Source organism: Fistularia commersonii, chromosome 10, assembly GCF_037954325.1.
Source record: "Fistularia commersonii isolate RoL2024-O1a breed Wild chromosome 10, RoL_Fcom_v1.0, whole genome shotgun sequence".
Taxonomy (NCBI): Eukaryota; Metazoa; Chordata; class Actinopteri; order Syngnathiformes; family Fistulariidae; genus Fistularia; species Fistularia commersonii.
Genome location: NC_141293.1, coordinates 19,044,695 through 19,065,759, shown reverse-complemented (window position 1 = coordinate 19,065,759; position 21,065 = coordinate 19,044,695). Strand labels below are relative to the sequence as shown.

The 21,065-nt window shown below is 40.2% G+C and overlaps 1 protein-coding gene across 1 annotated transcript in view; it reads left to right on the top strand.

Annotated features, from left to right (window-relative positions):
- Positions 1-4,206: 4,206 nt before the first annotated feature.
- The window catches only part of cacna1ha (calcium channel, voltage-dependent, T type, alpha 1H subunit a), a 152,277-nt gene continuing 135,418 nt past the window's right edge, over positions 4,207-21,065 (top strand). Inside the window, exons 1-2 of the mRNA XM_086154214.1 lie at positions 4,207-4,680; positions 5,756-6,135. Of these exons, the coding sequence (XP_086010340.1) occupies positions 5,780-6,135 (356 nt within the window). The 5' untranslated portion in view covers positions 4,207-4,680; positions 5,756-5,779. The remainder of the gene's footprint in view (positions 4,681-5,755; positions 6,136-21,065) is intronic.

Here is a 21,065-nt window from a genome sequence, read left to right as displayed (position 1 = left end):
GTAGACTTCGGATGGACGCCATTATCAAATGTTTGTTGACGAAGGTTTTTTTTTTTTTTCCATCCGACTGAGAGTCTGCGTGAGCCGGGAACGCCGGGATTCAGTGGATTAAAAGCTGTGACCCATTTCATATCGTGAGCGAGTGTCTCGGGGAAAGTGTGCTGCCTTTCCAAGTAAGTGAGGGTTTAGTGGTCGCTATTTGTCTCCCCGATGCGACTACAGATCTATAAAACCCCTCCGAGCTTCTTTGATTCTTTATGGCGTCCGTTGAGTTTTTTAGCAGCTGCCTGATACTAACTTTTAAGGAGGTGTCTCGCGATTCATTAAGCTGGTAAAACTCCAAGGTCTCATTCATACCTATTGGTTTATCATTTTTCAGTTTCCTGGTTTTGTGATTCTGCAAATACACATCTTTATTTCCCATTGTGAAAACTCTGTGTTTTTAAGAAGGCCTTATATATTGATACCCAATAATTGTTTGATCAAGAAATGAACTGAATAAAGTGAAGGAATCTTTATAATTCTGTCTTTCACTTGTAAAGCGTCTTTGAGTACCATGAAAAGCGCTATACAAATCTTATGTATCATTATTATTATTATTAATTCAAATTATTACCATTACTTTTTTAAATGTAGTCAACTGGTTCTGAAATCCCATTTTCAGTTTGCTTTATTTATATTTTTTTTCTTTTTTTTCCCCCAAAGGTTGTCATTTCAGATTGCCCGTGACAACCATTGAGAAAAAAAAAACCCAAACAAAAATAAATAATGCAGGTTTCAAAACATGAAAAAAAAAAATCTTATTATAATATTATAATATTCCCACATTCACACTGAAAATAGTAGATTTTCTGCCGAAACAAATGCAAACAAATGAAGTGGTTTCAGAGTTACATTTGTGTTCACACTCGCGTAAGTGTGTGTCCACATGTGTTCCGGACGCCTCTGAAAGAGGTCACGGAAACTGGATCTCGGCGTGTACTCAGTGCGACCCGAGGCCGATGCAACCGTGCACGTGTGGTCAGATCAGTCAGGGTCTTAGTGGCGGGTCTGAACAGGGTCAAAGTGTCAGAGCTGTAAATTTAAAGATTAATGATCGGCACAGATGTCAAAATACAAAGGCAGAACAGGAGGTCAATAAATCCAAAATGTGCAGCTTTACAATTAACAGATATTCTTTATCGACCGCTTACAGGTGTTTAAGAATTTGCAAAGCATTCTGGGACCTGACCTCCAACGTTGTTCTTTTTCTCTTTGACGCAATTGTACAATCGATGTCGAAAACGCACACTTCTTCTTCAAATGAATAGGTAGAATAATGCTATACTTAAGTTGAAGCAAAGTATTTTTTTGGTCATTTTCTTCCAGCACCCTTTGTCACTATAGTTTCATCTGCAACAGCCAGTATATTTTCTACATGCTCATGTTATATTTGTTGTATAAATATAATATAATTACATATATATATATATATATATATATATATATGTGTGTATATATATATATATATGTATGTGTATGTGTATATATATATTTTATAAATATGTATGTGTGTATATATACATATATGTGTGTGTATATATACTGTATATATATATATATATATATATATATAATGTGTGTAATATTTAAAAATATATTAAATACATTTTCTTTTAATTTGATTTATTTTTGATTTATATTTATTTCATTTTGTTATTTTTCTTTTTTATCTTTTATTTTTTTTTCCACTTTACTCTTGATGTTCACAGCTTTGATGCTGCGACCCCATGTGACCCCCATTTGCTCCTCTGGGACAATTTTTTTTTTTTTAATTCTGATTTTTAGTATATTGCAGTCATATTTTAGAATCTATTTTTTTTGTAATACACACTGAGTTTGTTGCTGAGTAAAACCGATGAACTCGTCCGATGCAAACTCAGTTTCATCGGATGGAAACGGCGCGATACTCCCGGGTTCAAAGGTCGGCGCGACGATTGTTTTTGAACTCCATCCCTGTTGCTTTACGTGACTAAACTCTCCCCGTTAAATCCAGTGTATATGCATTTGTGATCGATCCCGCGGGCAGCAGGGAGTTCAAATTGATTGTCAAATTAAATTGCCTATAAAGACGATGATGCATCGCAGAAGCAGCTGAAGTCGGAGGAGCGGCGGGTCAGAACGGATCTGTGGTCGCGCCCATGACGAGTGTGCAGGTTGGTCATTTGCAAAAGCGCCGTCTTTTGAGTTTTTCTTGATGAAACTGTTGATCTGAAGCACAAGATGGATGCAGAAAATGACCTTCTTTTGCGACCGACGAACGCTATATTCAAAAGTGAATGGCGCCGCATGTGGCCGACATTAAAATACACCAACGGTTCTTATTTTTTATTTTTTGTGTTTGGGAGTCACGGACGCTCATGCCGAACTGGAGCGGAGCTTAAAGCAACACAATTATCTGGAATATAGATCCGAGCAGTAAGGAAAGGTTTAGTGGCCTGAATCTGTTCTCATTACACGAAACACACTGATGCTGGTCAGGTAAATTTGCACGGTTTGGTCGAAATCAGACAAACACAACTATCATAAAAATGCGTAAAGGCGGTTTCCGTTGTGCATTTGATATGTTCAACTTTATTTCTGGGGTATTTTCATATTTAGGTGATTTGCTATCACAAACAAAGGGTGCAAAGTCTGAAAGCTAAATAGATTACGGCTCAAACGCTATTTGTAAATAATGGAGAATTTGTTTTGGCTTAATGTTTATCCCCTATATGTCAAAAATTCGAGTTTCACGCCAGAAGTTACGGTGACGAAAAAAAAACAAAAAACTATATATATATAAATATTAGAGGGACTTACAGTAACCGCAGCCAATTATTATTGTTTTTTTTTTTTTTTTATTATTTAGGGAAGAAATGGTAGAATGTAGGTTTTGATCGCCCTCATTTGAAAAGGGTTCTAACAAAATAACACAGGCCATTTAGTGGACTGTTAACATTTCGAGGCGCCAAAGTTGTCTTTGCCTTCAGCCGTCTGGTTATTCTTCTTTTCTGACCCCCATCTATTCAGTCCAACAGACGCCATTAAAGTCCAAGAAAAATAGAGCCTGTTGTAGCAGGAACATCAATAGAGCATTCAGCTTTCAGAAATCCTCAATTTTTCCCCCCATCTGCCACATTTAGGTCAAAGCATAAAGACGACCCCAAAAAACTACTGAGCCAGAAAGGTTCTACCTATTCAAATGTTTACAATATAAGCCGTTTTATTTATTTATCTTATTTTTTTTAACCAGTTGGTTGAGTTTTAAATGGTCTAATCCCTCTGGTGTATGTATGAAAAATAGAATACAATATTATCATTGTGTATATATAAAGCCGTTATAAGGGTATACACACATATATATTCATATATATGCAGGTATATAAACACACACGTTCATATGTACACATAGACACAAACAATATATACATATTATATATATGTAAATGGCCTATATAACATATATTGATGCTATAATGCATTTTACCCATTTGCTTTTTGATCCTTCCCGCCAAACTATATTTTTTTAATATTATGATAATAAGTATTTTCAATCAATATTGCATTTAGAAGCTCATTATCTTTTTTTCCTTTTGTTTAATTTAGTGTGGATGATTACATACACAAAAATGTTGGCATGTTTATATGATCATGAATGATTATAAGGTTGAAATAAAATGCCGAAAAAAATTTACATTTAATTTTAAATATTTTTTTTTAATATTTAAATTGCAATTTTCATTTTGTTCAACTGACATGATAGTTAGTTGGCCCAAGCAGAGAAATTAAATAAGAAATATGGCCTGCCAGACAAAATAATTGCCCACCCCTGCCAACGTGTATATATATATCCGATAAATACACACAAGGTACAGGTACATACACATAAATGCAGGCTCACACACACACACACACACACACACACACGGTGGGTGTATTTACAGTATAGATTCGACCTCCAGTGTATCTCTCTGTTTCGTAGTGATGCGTGAAATCCATGCGTGCCAGACTTCGTGTTTTCTCCCTCCGCATGCACGCACGCACGCGCGCTTGCGCCCGTGTCTCCCACTCTCCGTCCCCGGAGTCGGGCGTCACGTCACGTCACGTCACGTCACGTGTCCGGGCTCCCGGCTCCTCGGCCAAGTTTTTCTTCAGTGTCAGATCGTCCACGGCGGAGCAACCCACCCACCCACACACACACACACACTCACTCACACACACACGCACACACACATACACGCACACACACACGCACACGCACGGTCCGACCCTCCTGCGCGCTCCACGGCTCCACGCTGCGTAACCTACACCTCGCAAAGGATGGACGCATGAATGGATGAGAGCGGCTTCTTCCAATCCAACACGCACGGCGACGCGTTGTGATCGTGTATTTCTTTTTTTTTTTTCGGTGATTTTGGACCACGACACTCCAGGATTACGTTTAAAATCAAAAAAAAAAGAAAATAATAATATTTAAACACCGAAGAGGAGCGGATATTTTGGAGCGAAGGGAGAGGAGAGGTTGCTGGGAGAGAACACACACACACACACACACACACACCGCCAAAAAAAAAAAAAGGAAAAATCATCTGGATGCGCTAGAAAACACGGAAAGTCACGGATCATGCTTATTGGAACTTCCGATTCCGTCTTCACAAGGTATTGTTACAAAAAATGAACTTTGTGTGCGTGTAACCAGACGTTTTTTTCTTCCCCTCCTTTGCGCCCACTTTGGATGGCAGGAGAGAAAATCACAGGTGGTGTCCGTGGGCGCACCGGCCCCACGGGAAGGGGGTCTTATTGCCTCCCACGCCGTTAGAAATGCATCTTTAAGTACTTTTCCAACGGGTGTGTGTTTTACCCTCCCTTCTTCCAGTCCCCCCCCCCCCAACCTCCCCATTTTTTTGCGTATAATCCTTTCCGGAGCGCGCACAGGAGTCCCGAGCGTTGGATGCGCTTTTTTTTTTTTTAATTTATTTGCACGGCGCGGCGGACGACGGGCGATAAAATCCATTAAAGAAAAATAAAATAAATTAAAAAAAAAAAAAAAAAAAGGAAAAAAAAATTCAAAAAAGTCCGCCCGTTCGCTCATTTCACCCATTTTGAATTACACAATTTCAATAATTACCATTAAGCAATAATTCCCCTCCTTCATCTCTATCCTATATTTTGCGCATTCCCAGCCCACCATTGCGTGGCGTGGGCAAAAAAAAAAAAAAAAAAAAATCCTCTGCTAGACCGGAGACAGAGCAGTCCATCTGTTCAATCACATAGCAACAGGAAGGGAAAGAGAGCGGAGGGGTGGAGAGAAAATATAATATGTACAGTCAATTTAGTGCTGAAATGAACTGAAATATATATTTTTGTGTGTTTGCTATTTTGACTAAAGGTATTAAAACAAGAGTTGATGGTGGAGATGAAGCACTTTGTTTGATGAGTAGATTTCCCGGAGAATTGTTTGGGATCGAGTCATTTTGTTGCTTAGTGACGGCGGGCCGGAGGTTTCGGGGTGTTTTTTTTTTTTTTTTTTTGGGGGGGGGGGGGGGGGTGTTTGAAGCAGGACCTCGCTGGGATTCGTCGCTTATTCTCGCCAAGTTCTTGCCGCCGTGATTTTTTCATTTTTTTCTTCTTCTTCTGCATTTGTTCTGCCCCCGTCCTCAACCGCGATGATGTCTTTCCACCCCTCCCGCTTCCCACCTCGGTCTAACCTCTCTCCCCCCTGACCTCCCTTCAGTGCGACTCTGCCTGATGCTCTATCATGACTGATGGCGAGGGGAGAGCGCACGTTCAGTACGCCGAGCGCCAGGAGCCGGAGGAAGTGCTGGAGGAGGTGAGGCTCTCTATTCGGAACGACGTCCCGGGCCGCGACGTCGACCCCGGAGGACGAGATCCGGACGGGGACGATGAAGCCGAGAGGAGTCTTGAAGTTCGGGAGCTGGAAGAGCGAGAACCGGAGGCGGCGGGGGTTCGGATCAGAGCTCCGATTCGGGATCCGGACTGCGTCTCGGAGGAGGAGGAGCAGCAGCCCTATCCGGCTCTGGCTCCCACGGCCTTCTTCTGCTTGAAGCAAACCACCAGGCCTCGCAACTGGTGTCTTCGTATCGTCTGCAACCCATATCCTTTCATGCGCCGGGAATTTGGGCGGCGACCGGTAAGAATCGGCGCGTTCTCCGACCTGCACGGTTGGATTTCGACTCCGACGGGTTTGAAACCGGGGCCTGTGAGGCGAAACGATGGTTTTGTTGAGTTTGAGTTTGGTTGGTCAAGAGAAAGGAAACTCGTTTTGGTTGACGTTTTGTAAACGTTGGTGTCAAAGGTCAGGCTCCGGTGTTCTGGGTTTCCGCCCGGTAACAGGCAGCTGTCGCCGAGCGTTTGAACAGGTGAACATCGTAAACCAGAATCCAGACTTGTCTCGGTAGAAAGCGTCACCAGACGACCGCGTTGCGCTTTGTCTACTCGACAAAAGCGCATTTGTTGTGTTGGAGCGCTTCGGCGGCCAAAGAGCGGTTTGTGGAGGGTCTGCGGCAGCGAGTGTGTCGTCCATCTCACACTCGCTGAAGGCTCTGGGAGGAAGATGAACGCCGGCTTTCGAGCATCACGTGCACTTGTGGTCACCTCTGGAAATCATCAGATATCGTACATTTGATTTGCCATCTTATTTATTTATCGATATCCTTTTCTTGGTTCCAACAGCGGCGAGAGTTGAAGGCCTGAACTGTGAAATGGTTTGAATAGACAGACTCAAAACACACATTATTAATCATGTATCGATTTACTTACGGACTTATTTACGTGGGAGGGGCCGACATTTCGTCATAACGTCGCTCGGAGAAAAATCAGTTTGTACTCACTCGCGGTTGTTTTTGTAGCTATTATTACCCCTCAAATGAATATCCTGCCGGCGTTATTCTCATCTGTGGGATGTTAAACCACGCGGGAACAGCGACAAAAAGAACATAGTGTACATCCAAATCCGAGCACCGTGAAGAAAGAAATGTTAAGACGGAGGAACCGCTGGAATACGGTCGTGATGCAGCGAGGCGGATGCAGACGACTAAGATTGTAATACTACCGACGAAATGATAAAAAGCGTTTTCTTTGTGTTTATCTTGTTACGGCTCGGGCGCTGCTGCCATTTCCTTGGTTTTGTTAAATCGCCGCATGATACTCGATCAATCCGAGGCCGATCGCAAGTCCGCGGCTGTCGGACTTTGCGTTTATAGCGAAGAACGTCGAGGAATATTTGATGCTTTGGGTTCTTCTTCTTGCTGAAGGTGTGAAGGCAGAAGCGTCCTTGTCATCCACAGATGTGGAAACCCCTGGAGGCAAACTCTTGCAAGTAGTTTTTGGATATTTTCATGAACGTGAATCAAACGGATCCACGCAGCGGTTGTGCGATCAGTTGCGGCTAAGATAGTTGTTATTAGAGACGGATCAATGGATTGGATGGATGTGTCACGTTTTCTTTTTAATTCCTTTGGTTTCTTCACGGTTTTAGAGACGTTTGATCGCGTCGGAAAGAAAGACTCGCGAGCCGATAGCAGGGAGGCTCATCCCATCGGCTAGCGCCCAAAAAAACAAGCGTGACAGTCTTACAACACACAGAGGAAATACGATACGAAAGAAAATGAAGAGATAACCTGAATCGCCAGCTTCCTGCCAGGAATTAACTGTTTTTATATGATGTATGTCGTTTATCCGGGCAGATCTGACGGTGCAACTGGGATTCGTGACCATTCGCTCGACAAAAGTAGTGATTAACCCTCATATTATGTTAAGGGTCAATTTCACCCATTGGGTCAATGGGTGAAATGGGTCAAATTGACCCTAAACATAATATGAGGGTTAAACAAATCTCGTCACTTGGCCGGGTAATTTCAGATCTGGAAAAAAAAAAAAAAAAAATCGATATATTTGTATGCACCCTTTTCTTAAATCTCCAGTCACTATCACGATTGGCCGGATGAGAGCTGCGTAAAACAGCGTGAAAAAAAGGTTTATATATCATATCGTAACAGAACAGCATTTACACGCTCGCTTTGAACGTAAATGTCACGGCTCAACGGCGGTAAAGCGCGAGCGCACGTGCACGGCGGGTTCTTCCGGAGGGACCGAGCAGCCGCTTCGACGACTTACCGATGTTGTCGGAAACCGACCGGAGGTTTCCTTTTGAGCCTCCGGCTGTTTCACCAAACACATCTTGACAAGACTCAAAACTGCGAAGCTCAGATAGGCCTCAATGGGGAGCAAAATAAAAAAACAAAAAAAAAAAAAAAAAAAAAAACACAAGTTGTGCTTTTCCTCACAGGAAAGGGCGGCTGATTCAGTTTAAAATACGACATGAGTCATTGCTCTGGTATAAGCAGTCGGTCTTATCTGAGATTGGTTTGATAATAATATTGCGGGATTGAGTTGGCAGTCCTGCACAGCAATTTGGATATCGTCCAAAATGCGTCTCGTTTCAGATGAATACGGCAAAGAATCCACGGGGTTCCGTGCAAGTTTATATCTTTATAAAGCTGTGATTCGGCGGTACATTTTGTAGCTCGACCTGCCGCGATACCGAGTCCTCGTACGAGGACGATGCATTCTTGATTGCATCCGCAAATGGCAGCTATCAGAGCATAAAACAATATAATGTCATAAGAGACCACAACGCAGAAAAGGCGTTTGCTTTAACCGTGTTTATCGTAAAGGTTTACATTTGGAAGGACATCTGAAGAGACACTAACTTGATCTCTTCAAGAGGAGATTATCTTATGAGTCAGGACAAAGATACTAAAAAGAAACGTATATTAAAGTTAGCTTTGGTCAGATGAGAGTTGAGTCAACTGAGGGACCAGTAAGGGACAACAAAGAGATTTAAAAACCAAAAAAGTTCTATTTAATTTACACAGGTAAAGCGTTACGGGCCCGCAAAGCACCCGATGTCCAGGTAAACATAAAGCAAGTACATTTTCAAATACTTCAGAGAAGTGTTGTAGGTGTTTGGAGCACAGACTATGTAGGCGTGAACTATTTTGGTGAAGTATCTGCAAAGTAAATGCTGAGGTGATTCGCTCGGAGGGGTTGAATGAGGCGGAACGCGCGCCGAATCCGACTCGGGAGAAAACAAAACAACAACTTATTTGACTTGAACCCTATTTGCGTTGCTGCTGAGTGTTTGCTTGCAGAGAATCAGCCGAAGGGACTTTGAACAGATTTATTCACGCCGTGACCGTAAAGTCGGTTGTTTTATTTCGGTGAATTTCCCTCAAGTCCGGTGCGCCGGTGAGCAACAGTGAGCCGAAAACTCCATCTACTTTTTACATCGCTGAGATTTAGAGCCGTTTTATAGTCCGCCTTCTTCAAAAAAGTGTTCGGCGTTAGTCAGCGTTATTTTAACAAAACAAAACTGGAAGGAGTCGGTCTTTGAGAGACCGGAGGCTCAGCCGGAGGCCACGGCAAAGGTTTATCTCCTCCGAAACTGACAGAATCACATCGGTCAGTTTTGTCTCTAATAAGGTATTTGTACGGAGCGTTTTAACACAATCCCGGCGTTTCAACCGAACAGAACATGAATATTACCCTCCATGTAAACCTACTTACTGTGAGTCTAGGAAAACAAACCCCGCAGACTTAAACACATGGCTCGGCGGCCTGCGGTTTGACAGATGGTATATTATATCTGTTTTGTGTCGTTGCAAAGCACTTCAGGAAGACAGATATCGTTGACGTTCGTCCGCCGAGGGACTCTATTTCCGTCGAGTAAACCCCGATTCTAGATTTCGAGTCGATCCTGGACGTTTTGGTGCGCGACCGGGACTTTTTGTGCCCGGACGCGAAGCGGTATTAATAAGATCCGCCGTCTGGAGCTCGGATCGGGATCGTAACCTCTGCTTTTTGGCCGGAAACGAGTTTTTATCTCAAGGCCCGATCTTACTGCCCTTATTGTCTCGTTCTGTGTATATTTTCAGGATGTCTTTATAAGCAGTAAAGAGTTGGTGGTCCTCGGTGGTTTATATAACTACATTTCACAGCATAAATGCTCTGTCATCCAACCTACAGCTAGAACACATTAGTTACATTCTTGGACTGCCTGGGCAAGAGGGAGAAAAAAAAAGAAAAAAAAAGAGATGAAGGGACTTGAGTCATACTTTTTCCCCAAATTTCAAACCGCCGGTGCAGAATTATGCAACAGAAAGTCCAGATTCCGCACAGTCTGCTCCCGCTGTCGCAAACCATGTAATCCCTATTTGGAAAGCCACTAATCACACATGACAATAAAAAACGGGTCAACAGTTGCTCACAATTAACAGAGCAGCATTTCAGCACAATAGCGTTCCTCATCCGTCATGTTTACGACGCTCACCGTTATTGATCGGCCGGCCGCCGCCCTCCCTGGTCATCGGAGGGGGTTCAGACATCATGTGTCTGTGTTTCTATTTCATTGAATATTTTTTTTTTTTTTTTTTAGCTTCAACTGAAATTCCAAATTCCATCCACCGGAATTATTTCTAATTATTTTCTAAATGGAAAACAACACATATACTCTGCAGGTTTTTTTTTTTTTTTTTTTTGTCCAGTGTTATTGATTCATCTTAGATATTCTCCAGATCATTACATCCAATTCATAATAAACCAGCATGATTTGGCGAGGAATCCCGACGCCCCCCGGAGGGTTGAAGCTCATTTGGCTCATTCCAATGCTATTGCATATATCATTCATTCTTCCATTAGCTATATCTCTTATTCAGCACTCAGGGTTGCGGGGGGGTTGGGTCGTATCCCAGCCGTCATTGGACGAGAGGTGGAGGTCACCCCAGACGGGTCGCCGGTTGATCACAAGGAGACGTAGAACCAGTCGCCAGGCAATTTAGGGTGTCAGCAAACCAGAAGACGAACCGGTGGGGGGAGAACATGCATAAAAAGCTCCCAGGTCGCAATCCAAGCTGGGACCGTCTCGCTGCGAGGCTCACGTGTTCATCAGATCTATATTAAATGCAAATAATTTCTACAAGACTGAATATTTAGGCAAGAGAGATGATAAAACGTGAGTCCGCTTACATCAGATTTGGGGTCGAACACGGTTTGTTTATTACTAATGAAAGGATTCATGTGAGGATTCATTTTAATACTTTTTATATTTTAATATTTTTTTTAATATATTTAATATATATTTAATATATTTTGATATTTTTTTAATTTTAATATTTAAGAGGATTTCCATGTTATTTACCCCGTTTGACGTCGTGTCCCCATATGAGGACACGCTCACATATACTCACATATTTTAGCCATTTTAGCGGAGGTAAATCCCATTAAATAATATCAAAACACACCTGGAATAACTGCACATAAGAACATTTTTCTTCCAAAAACTAGTCCGATCAGAAAAAAAAATCCTCAGAATCTCATACCTATTGATTAGAAAATAGTTAGTAGACATTTCCATGCAAAACGAACCAATCCTCAATAAGTTTTAACCATCTTGCCGAACCCTTTCCCGAATGTGACAGATGGATTTTCTGCTTCGTTGTGCAGAAGAACAGCAAAAAACAGAGGCTGAACAAGAAATAGCCGCTCTCCGTTGGTTGAACACGAGGCCCGGGGGCTGAAACAAGTGAGCCCCAAAAAAAAAAAAAAAAAAAAAAAATATCCAGGAGACATTAAAAATGGATAACAAACCGAGGCTCCGTTTTAAGACGGATAGAAATTGCGACATTGTGTAATGGTGCTTGGAGTACAGGGGGATTTTTGCGAGGTGTTTGGCATTTTCAATGGCTTCACAATCGGTCCGCTGGGGATTATTACAAATTTAAAACCGCCTCAGAGAAGTAAAGTTTGCAATTAAATTTTAGCGTGAACACATGACTTTTAAATCGTAATAAGCCTCCGTATGGAGCGGGTAATCACTTTAATATCCCGCTTTTATCGTATCATTTTATCCCCCGTATCAGTCACGGGTTAAAGGTCTTTTTGTCTCTGTGTATAAATGACTGCGTCTATTAGCAAGTGTTGATTTAAGTTTTGGATAATGTCACCATGACTGTGCCAGAATTTATCATCACGTCAGTGCATCGGTTTATAATAATGGACGGAACGCAGCCTGTAAATGACCATGTAGTCATGAGGTGGTTCGGTAAAACATAAGCTACCGAGCCGCTAACAATAGATGACGATAGTTTTATAGCAATATAAAGAACTAACACATGGCTAATCATTTTCTTCATTTACATTTACTTGCCAAACATTGAATTTTCATATAACAATAACAGCAACAACGATCCAAACAAACCTCTTGACATTATTATAACTAGAATCCGGTCGGGTTTTACATCTAGATTCGCCCTCCTGGTCGTTATCATGGTAAATTCATTGTTATACGCCGATGATCCACTCATATATCTTCGAAAAATCAATCGGCGGAAATGCTTGATTAAAATTCTTTGTTTGTCAAGTCAGCACTGAGTTTGCATGACATCTCGATGCGTTTAATGAAAGTTTCAATATTAAAGCATTTTGACGATTCGTATTGACGCGAATCCACAATTGTACGGTCAGTTTAAGTTGTATAAAAGGTGGATAAAACATCAGTTTATCTGTATTTTAGTTGTATGGGGGAATTATATTTCAAGTAACCCATATCATGAGGGAAATAAATCCACGATAATTCACGTTCATACATTTTTGGTCATTCCTCCTTAAGCGAGATCGAGTAAAACGCGCGTTCCCTCAAAAAAGCGCTTGCATCAAAGAAAAGGAGACGTTTATTCAATCAGCTGCTAAAAATGTAATAATAATATAAAAAATGGAAACTATCTTATCCTTTCTGGCTGTATTGAACATGGTGCCAGGACCAGAGTGCACGCCTCAGCTTCTCCACACATTTCCTACGTGTGTTTTTAGTGACTCATTATATTTGGCCCGTGTTCATGATGACAGCAGATTGGAGATCATGAGGTGTGTTTCACTGCAGAGACAGATTGATCCTGCCTCAATAATGAAGAAAGTTTTGGCACACACACACACACACACACACACACACACGCGCACACACACTGTGAGAGCTTTTGTGTAACCCCCTGTTTGTGTCCCTGTGTTATAGAAATAGACTTTCCTGGATTGTTGTTCACTAATGTTACAGAAAGACAACACCTGAATTCTTATTTAACTAACTAGTTACACTAGTTTGATTATTTTCAATCATTTTTTATTTACGTATCTTAATGGACGTGATCGTCGGAAGCTGTGACTGTTCATCCGGCTGGTTTCATGCAATGCAGTCAGAGATACTTTGACAGTATTTCTCCTCTCTAACCATATCTTCTTGAATAATTTAAAGTTATTGCATTTTCTTGGTGTGTGTTAGGGAGCGCAAGACACATTTCATCATTCCATCATCTATGTGTGCGATATGCGTGCTTGAATGTATATGTAGGTAGTCTATTGTATTATTAATGGATTATAGAATTGTATCAAATATCTATCTATCATAAGTGAAGTGCAAAATAGATTTTAATTTTGAGGTTTATTATGGGCTGCTTTTATGATGAAGCTATTTTATATTATTATTTATTTTAATCTTTATAAATGCAGGGCTGCTGATGAAATTACCAAGAGATGTCTGAAATTTTTTGTTTTTTTTATGGCAAAATAGAGGAAATTTGTTGTGGTTTATTGTCCGTGGCATTGAACTGAAGTGAACTGAACTAAAGGGTTCTTGAAAATTATTCCCTGACTTTAACTTTATCCAAATTTTTAATTACATTTAAAACGCGCTTATTTCTCATAGATATAGTATTAACATACAAAACAATTTTTTTTTTTTTTTTTTTGTTACAATTGGAGGTGATTATGCGTGGATGTCTGGCGTGTTCTAGGTCTTAAAGTATGTGTACTGTAGGATTACTTCCAGTGCAGCAGGATCTCTGTTTATTCTCCAGGCTCACTGTTTACATGCTGCTTCACAAAATGATGTGGAACTAATGGCAATGACTTTCATGTCTATAAACATTTATATGCGATCACTTACGCTACGTGTTAAGACAGCGACCCTTTTCCCGCCTGAGGAGTCTTGTGTTTGTCTCCACAGAAAACTCCAGACAAAAAAAAAAAAATGCGCCTGTCAGTTATTATTATTACTATTATTTCTTTTTTTTTTTTACAATGAAAGGTGGTGAAATTATTGCCAGAAATAAATTGCAGATTTACATTTACTTTTGTTGAGCTCATCTATAAAATCGAGGGTTTTTCCTGCTCCAGTTCAGGATCCGGCCGGGTTGAGAGTCAGGAGGAAGCGTGAGTCTTTGTATCAGAGGTCAAAGGTCAAAAGGCATAGAGTGGAAGTCTGCAGCTATGGAGAGTCACCGGGTTAATCCAGAGAGAAAGCCGCTATTAAGTTCTATCACATCCCACTGCTCACTAAAAATCAGTATTTGATGTCTTGGAATTGGGTTTTGATCACTCTTTGTTGTATTTCAATATATTCCTATATACATACACTCAGAAAATTAGAATATTGTGATAAAGTTATGTATCTTCTGTAATGCAGTTACAAAAACAAAAATGTCATACATTCTGGATTTATTACAAATGAAATATCGCAAGCCTTTTATTATTTTAATATTGCTGATTATGGCTTACATCTTGAGAAAACTCAAAGATCCTATTGCAAAATATCAGAATATCATGAACAAAGTCATTTTTTTTTTAATTGCACTACAGAAGATAAAGAACTTTATCACACTATTTTAATTTTATGAGATAGTCCTATATCTATCTATCTATCTATCTATCTATCTATCTATCTATCTATCGATCTATCGATCTATCGATCTATCGATCTATTAGATCATCATATTTATCATCATATATAAATATATTGTCTTTGTAAATGTGTATTATATACTGTATGCATGCACATATGCAGATATACAATATACATATCCATATTCATCCATCCATCCAAAATCCAATCTCAAAATATTAGAATATCATAAGAAAGTAATTTTGTTTTTTTTCAATCGCATTACAGAAGATAAAGAACTTTATCAAAATATTCTAATTATCTGAAACGGTCTTATATATTTACATATATTAACATATATTTACAGATAGATAAATGTCAAAAAGACATTCATATGTACGTATATATTTGTAAATAGTTGACAGTCAAGCACAGATGAAAAAGCCACCGGCTGACAGTCAGAATCCCCGTAGTATCAGTGTTTTACCACTTTGGGAGGGATTCATGGCAATTGTTGCCATGGTTACGTCATGTTTGGATGACGGTTGAGAAGTGTGGTCATTTTTTTAATTTTTTTTTATTTTTTCGATTCATTTACTAAATGGAGATCATGGATGTGATCAAACAGAACATCAAAGGGAGTTTATTGCAGTTCATGAAAAGGAGTGAAATTGGTGGATTGGAAGATCAAACCAGTAAATAACATAATATTTATGGCTTGAATGACAATTTGACCATTGGATGGAGAAATGTTCACTTTTCCTGCCATTTTATTGTCAATTTCTAAACAAATAAAAAGGTCAATTTTGACACATTTTTCTTTTTTTTTTTTTAAACTAATTCTTAAGGTAGTTTTATGTGTTTCAAGTAAAGTCAGAACTTATAATTAACAATTTCATGCCACTTTTGTGAACAGATTTTCAGTTAATAAAGGAGCAAAAGTTCATTTTACTTTAGATGAATTCTAACGTAATAACGTCACACTTTCTGATTCAACAATTTGTTGAATTTAGTCCTTTTTTTTCTTTTCATTTTCTTAATATGGAGTATTACTGAGAATTTTCCAGCTGTCAAACTATTGGTTTACTAAGTTGACGCAAATCAACCTGAGAATCATTGGTTTCAGCGGCAGAACATTTTTTCGGTTATGGTTACAGTTCTGGAATCTTATTGGGTACAAATCATTTTTGGATAAAATATTGAAAACGAGGTTGGCAAATTTTTCAAAGTGTTTCTAATAAGTTGGTCGGCTCTCTTACACCTTTTGAATGGTGGATGACATGGAAAATCATTTTCAAAATGAACTAAAAAGGTCACACCGAAAAAAGAAAAAAAAAAAATCGTCAAAATTAGCACCCAAAATGAGCAAAAAATGTAACACGAGTCTAGTTATTTATTTGGCAATTTATTTTGGCATTCAAGTGTAAGTATAAGATAACACAAAAATCATAAAAAATTAAAGGAAATAAATATAACAATAAAATAAAAAAATCTCCAGTGTTTAAAATAAGTCAAAAAATGGGCGGCCATTGTTGAGATACACCATCAAAACCCTAAAAAGATGTCGGACCCCTAAAGATATTGAGACAAACCTTATTGTCATTTGGCAAAATGAATCGCCGGGCAGTTTTTTGAGTCGGATATGAAGTGGCTGCTGGTCTCTATTGATCAGTTCACACACGCTTCTTGTTGGTGATTGATGATGCGGTGACCAAAGGGTGGAATAGAGTTCCGTAAACCTAGATTTCGACGGGCAGTTGATCGTAAAAGAACGATGTCAGCGGCTATAATTGAAAAACTGAGCTATAACCAAAGGGCCCTTCATCACTCACAGAATTTCTGAAATCACCTACAACACAATTCCACGCAAGCGGGGTCCTCAAGGTGAACCGCCAATAACGTGTTTCTTTCTCCGGAGAACTATTTGGTCAGGGAAGGGGCATCATCTCAGAAGCTTCGCTGGAGATCCGGAGCTCCTTCCCTTCTCCAGTAGGATACTTAGTATTCAGTTATGTTTTTAGGTCACATTGCCTTGTTGCTTTTGCTCTTAAGTTGCTGTGCTGCTGTACTTAATGAGCTTGTGTGTGTGTGTGTGTGTGAGAGACGGAGCTTGCGTCTGTTTGCTCCTGATGTTCTGAGCAGTCTCCCCACAGTTGAGCTCCACATGAATAACACAGCAGCCCCTCGCCCTGCTGCTGATCACATTACTGTCTGAGAGATGGCTGGAATGACAGAAACACACACAGGAAGAGGGGAGTGTGAGGCGGCGGACTTGTAATGCCCTACTTTGTATGGACTGCTTTCTTTTCATCTGCTGGAAACAAGAATTGCTCATAACAATCTGCCTAAAGACCTTCTTGTTTTGTTTTGTTGACGTTTTTTTTTTTTTTGTTTTGTTTTGAAGATCCACATGTTCCTTCTGGTGATCGAAACCGGTATTTACCGGGATTTACGTGCACGCACGTGTGTCAGGATGCACGTCTCTGAAAGAGTAATGCGGAGATAGATGAATAAATAAAAAGATCTGGGGAACCCATCAGCATCTAGCGCTGGGTTGTCATGGCGATGCGGACAGCACAGCGTTGCATGCATGTGAGTGAGAAAGAGACGGGCATCATATTTGCTGCAATGATTTTTTTTTTTTTTTCTTTCTTTTACCGAAGCGAATAAAATCCTCCATTTCTCTCTCCGACATGTCTGTTAAAGGTGCATGTTGAGGAGAAGAATGATATTGATATTCAGGGGATTGGATTTTCTTTTTTATGTTTCTAAGGTTATGGATTTTTATAAGCAAAAACAATAATGGCTGTTTTTTGAACATGAGGTGGTTGCCGGGGGCGATGGGATTCAGAGTCACCAACTAACCAAACCTCGATGTGTTTATTCTTACCACGACCATTGTTTTTCGAACTGATAAACCAATTTTCATTGGACGTATGTGTGTGTGTGTGTGTGTTTCAGAAGTGCTTTTTTTTGCGCTGGGTTAAGCTGGATATCCTGACAATCCACCGCTTCTCCTCAGGGAGCTGAAAACTGCAGCTTCTCTGCTTCTTTGCCTCTTACGCTCTGCGGCACGTGCCTTCGCTTTGTCTACAAAATGGGCCTGTGTGCACGCGTGTGCTGTGTGGAAGTGTTTGTTTGGGGAAAACCAGATGTGCTGCAGAGTTTCCAAGATAATTGTTACACCAAGATGAAGACTTTTATCAACTCAGTTTTACGGCAGAACCATTATTGAGTGTGAACTTTAAAGTGCAATTTAAGGGTTTGAATATATGTTGTGTGTGTGTGTGAATTATATGCATACAAGCGTGTGCATGTGTGTGTGTGTGTGTGGAAGAGAGAAGTCAAGAAAAGTGGGATTATCTCAGCGAAGAGGCTCTTACTAGAAACTCTACCTGGTTACTAGGCAACAGAATAGCACTGCTGCACATAGTAAGGGTGGGTGTAGGGGTGTACGTCAGTGTGTGTGTGTGTGTGTGTGTGCACACCGGTTTGTTCCATATGTGAGTGCTTAGTCAAGAACTTTTGTATTCATAAGAGAAGAACAAGAGAAAACGAGGAATGAAGTCTCTTAATGTGTGTGTGTGTGTGTGTGTGTGTGTGTTCTGACTTCAATCGGCAACATAAAACAGGCAGGAAAGGCAGATTCATCACAGACGATCGCTGCTCATATCTGATGTTTTGGGCGACTTCACCTCCACCTTTTTACTTTCAAATATTCGATCTTCAAACAGAAAAAATAGGAATAAAATCACGACTTTTCTGCTGTTAGGAGACACTTTTACGCTCGTCCTGATAAAAAGCACTTGTCAGGTCACAGTGGACTTGGATCTGAGTGTCATTGGTGGAGAAACTTGGCATTTTGTAAGCGGTGGTGAAATAGATTTGCCAAAAAAAAAAAAAAGTATTTCTGCTGGCTTGTGATTTTAAATTGAAGCTGTCATTGTTCTACAAGAAATTCCCAATAAGCTGCTGGGAATACAGAAGGAGATTTGGAGAAAATCATCGGGTTTTCCTGCATGAAGCTCTCAGTTTGGTGTTCCAAGTTATTAACCTCTGTCCAATTAAGTCAACTTAGTAGAGTTTTAAAAAATCCGCATACCAAAATTATGTTTTCTTTTACATAAAACTCTTATTCTCACATGCATGACGTTTCAAGCAAAAAACTAGTCTCTCCCTCAGATGCTTACCGGAGATGTGCGTGAACAAATATGTTATTGTGGCACCATTTTTAAAGAGAAGAGAATAATTCCTTTTTTCCTTTTTTTTTTTTTCTGTGGCTCTTGTTGGTTATATTTGATATTTTTGGATATTTTTTATTTTTTTTATATTTTATTATATACATTTCATTTGATATAATATAACATAAATTTCTTTTTATAATACATTTTAATATTATATATAATTTATTATTATTATTTTTTTACATTATAACTGTTACGCTGCTTTGACAAAGGAATTTCCCTATGGGGATTGATAAAGTTTATCTCATCTTAGCTTAGCTTAGCTTATCTTAGCTTAGCTTATCTTATGATGTGCTTTTAACATTATAACATTCTCTTCACTACTTTTTGAGAACCAATCTGAGTCACTGATACTTTTATACACATATATACATATATACATACATAGGTATTATACATTTATATAATGTACAGATATACACATATGGAGGCTAAAGACAGGTTGTGATTGAAGGGCCTTTAGCAAACATTTATTTTGATCCCTAAATGAGCAGCGGGTGTGTGTTTGTTTTTCTTTTCTAAAACTTATAATAAGCCTCCGTACTGATGCCTTGAAATCGGACAATTTCATAATCGGCAAACACGCGTTTCCATATTATTACATGGGATGACGGGTTTCCAGGAGTTCCCATGCATTGTGTCCGTGTGTGTGTGTGTGTGTGTGTGTGTGTGTGTGAGTGTATTAGCATACCCAGGAAGAGAAGTGCTAACATGAGTGTGTGTGACAGCCCTCCCACGCACCAACCTCCAGTCGGTAGCCTTGTGGTGACATGTGGATGAACGCCGGTCCGGCCCTCTTTTGGCAGATGATAAAGAGATGCTACGCTAACAAAGAATTCAACAGAGTGACAAGGTGTGTGTGTGTGAAAGGGAATATCTGGCGGATATGAAATGAAATTTTGTTATGAAATAAGGCAACAAGGTGGACTGAAAGGGCTGGGAAAGCAGAGGGAGGAAACCAGCGACCTCATGGATATTTAGAAAAGGCAATGTCGTAGATATCGAATCAAAGAATGTTTCACGGTGGGCTGAAAGCTCAAAGAACGCCTTGTATTTTTATTGTCGGCTCCAGATCAGCAGCCTTGCAGCTGACGGATAATCGGGTTTCTAATTTTGTGAAGTAAAACTAAGCTTCCATTGACAATGAACAAAGGTAATAGCGCAAATCGGACTTTACCATGAGGGCACTGAGGATCTTCTTCTTCTTCTTCTTCTTCTTCTCCTTTTGGGTTTTCCCTTCTGGGGTCTCCATAGCAAATCAACCTTCTCCATCTAACCCTATTCTCTGGATCCTCCTCTCTCATACCAACTAACTTCATATCCTCTCTCACTGCGCCCATAAATCTTCTCGTTGGTCTTCCTCTAGACCTCCAATTCCTGCAAGCTTCTGCCAGTATATTCCCTCTCCCTCCTCCGTCCATGACCCATCCATCTCAGTCTGACCTTCTCTCCAAAATATCTACTATGTGTTGTTGCTCTCATGGACTCATTCCTGATCCTCTCCATCCTGGTCACTCCCAAAGAGAACCTCAACATCTTCATCTCTGCAACCTCTAGTTCTGCCTGCTGTCTTTTGGTCATTGGAACAGTTTCTAGTCCAAACATCATCGCTGGTCTCACCACTGTCTTGTACACCTTTCCTTTTATTCTGGCTGAAAGTCTTCGATCTCTTTGTATCCCTGACACTTTTCTCCACCCATTCTAATCTGCTTGACCTTGTTTCTTTACTTCTTTTCCACACTCTCCTACAATCTGGACTGTTGACCTCAAGTACCTGAAATCCTCCAGCTTCTTGATCTCCACTCCCTGTAGCCTCAGCGTTCCACCCGAGTTCCTCTCATTCACACACATATATTCTGTCTTGCTGCGACTAACTTTCATTCCTCTCCTTTCCAGAGCATGCCTCCACCTCTCTAGATGTTCCTCCACTTGTTCTCTGCTCTCACTACTGATCACAATGTCATCCGCAAACATCATGGTCCATGGGGATTCCTGTCTCACCTCATCTGTCAGCCTGTCCATCACCACTGCAAACAAGAAGGGTCTCAGAGCTGATCCCTGATGGAGTCCCA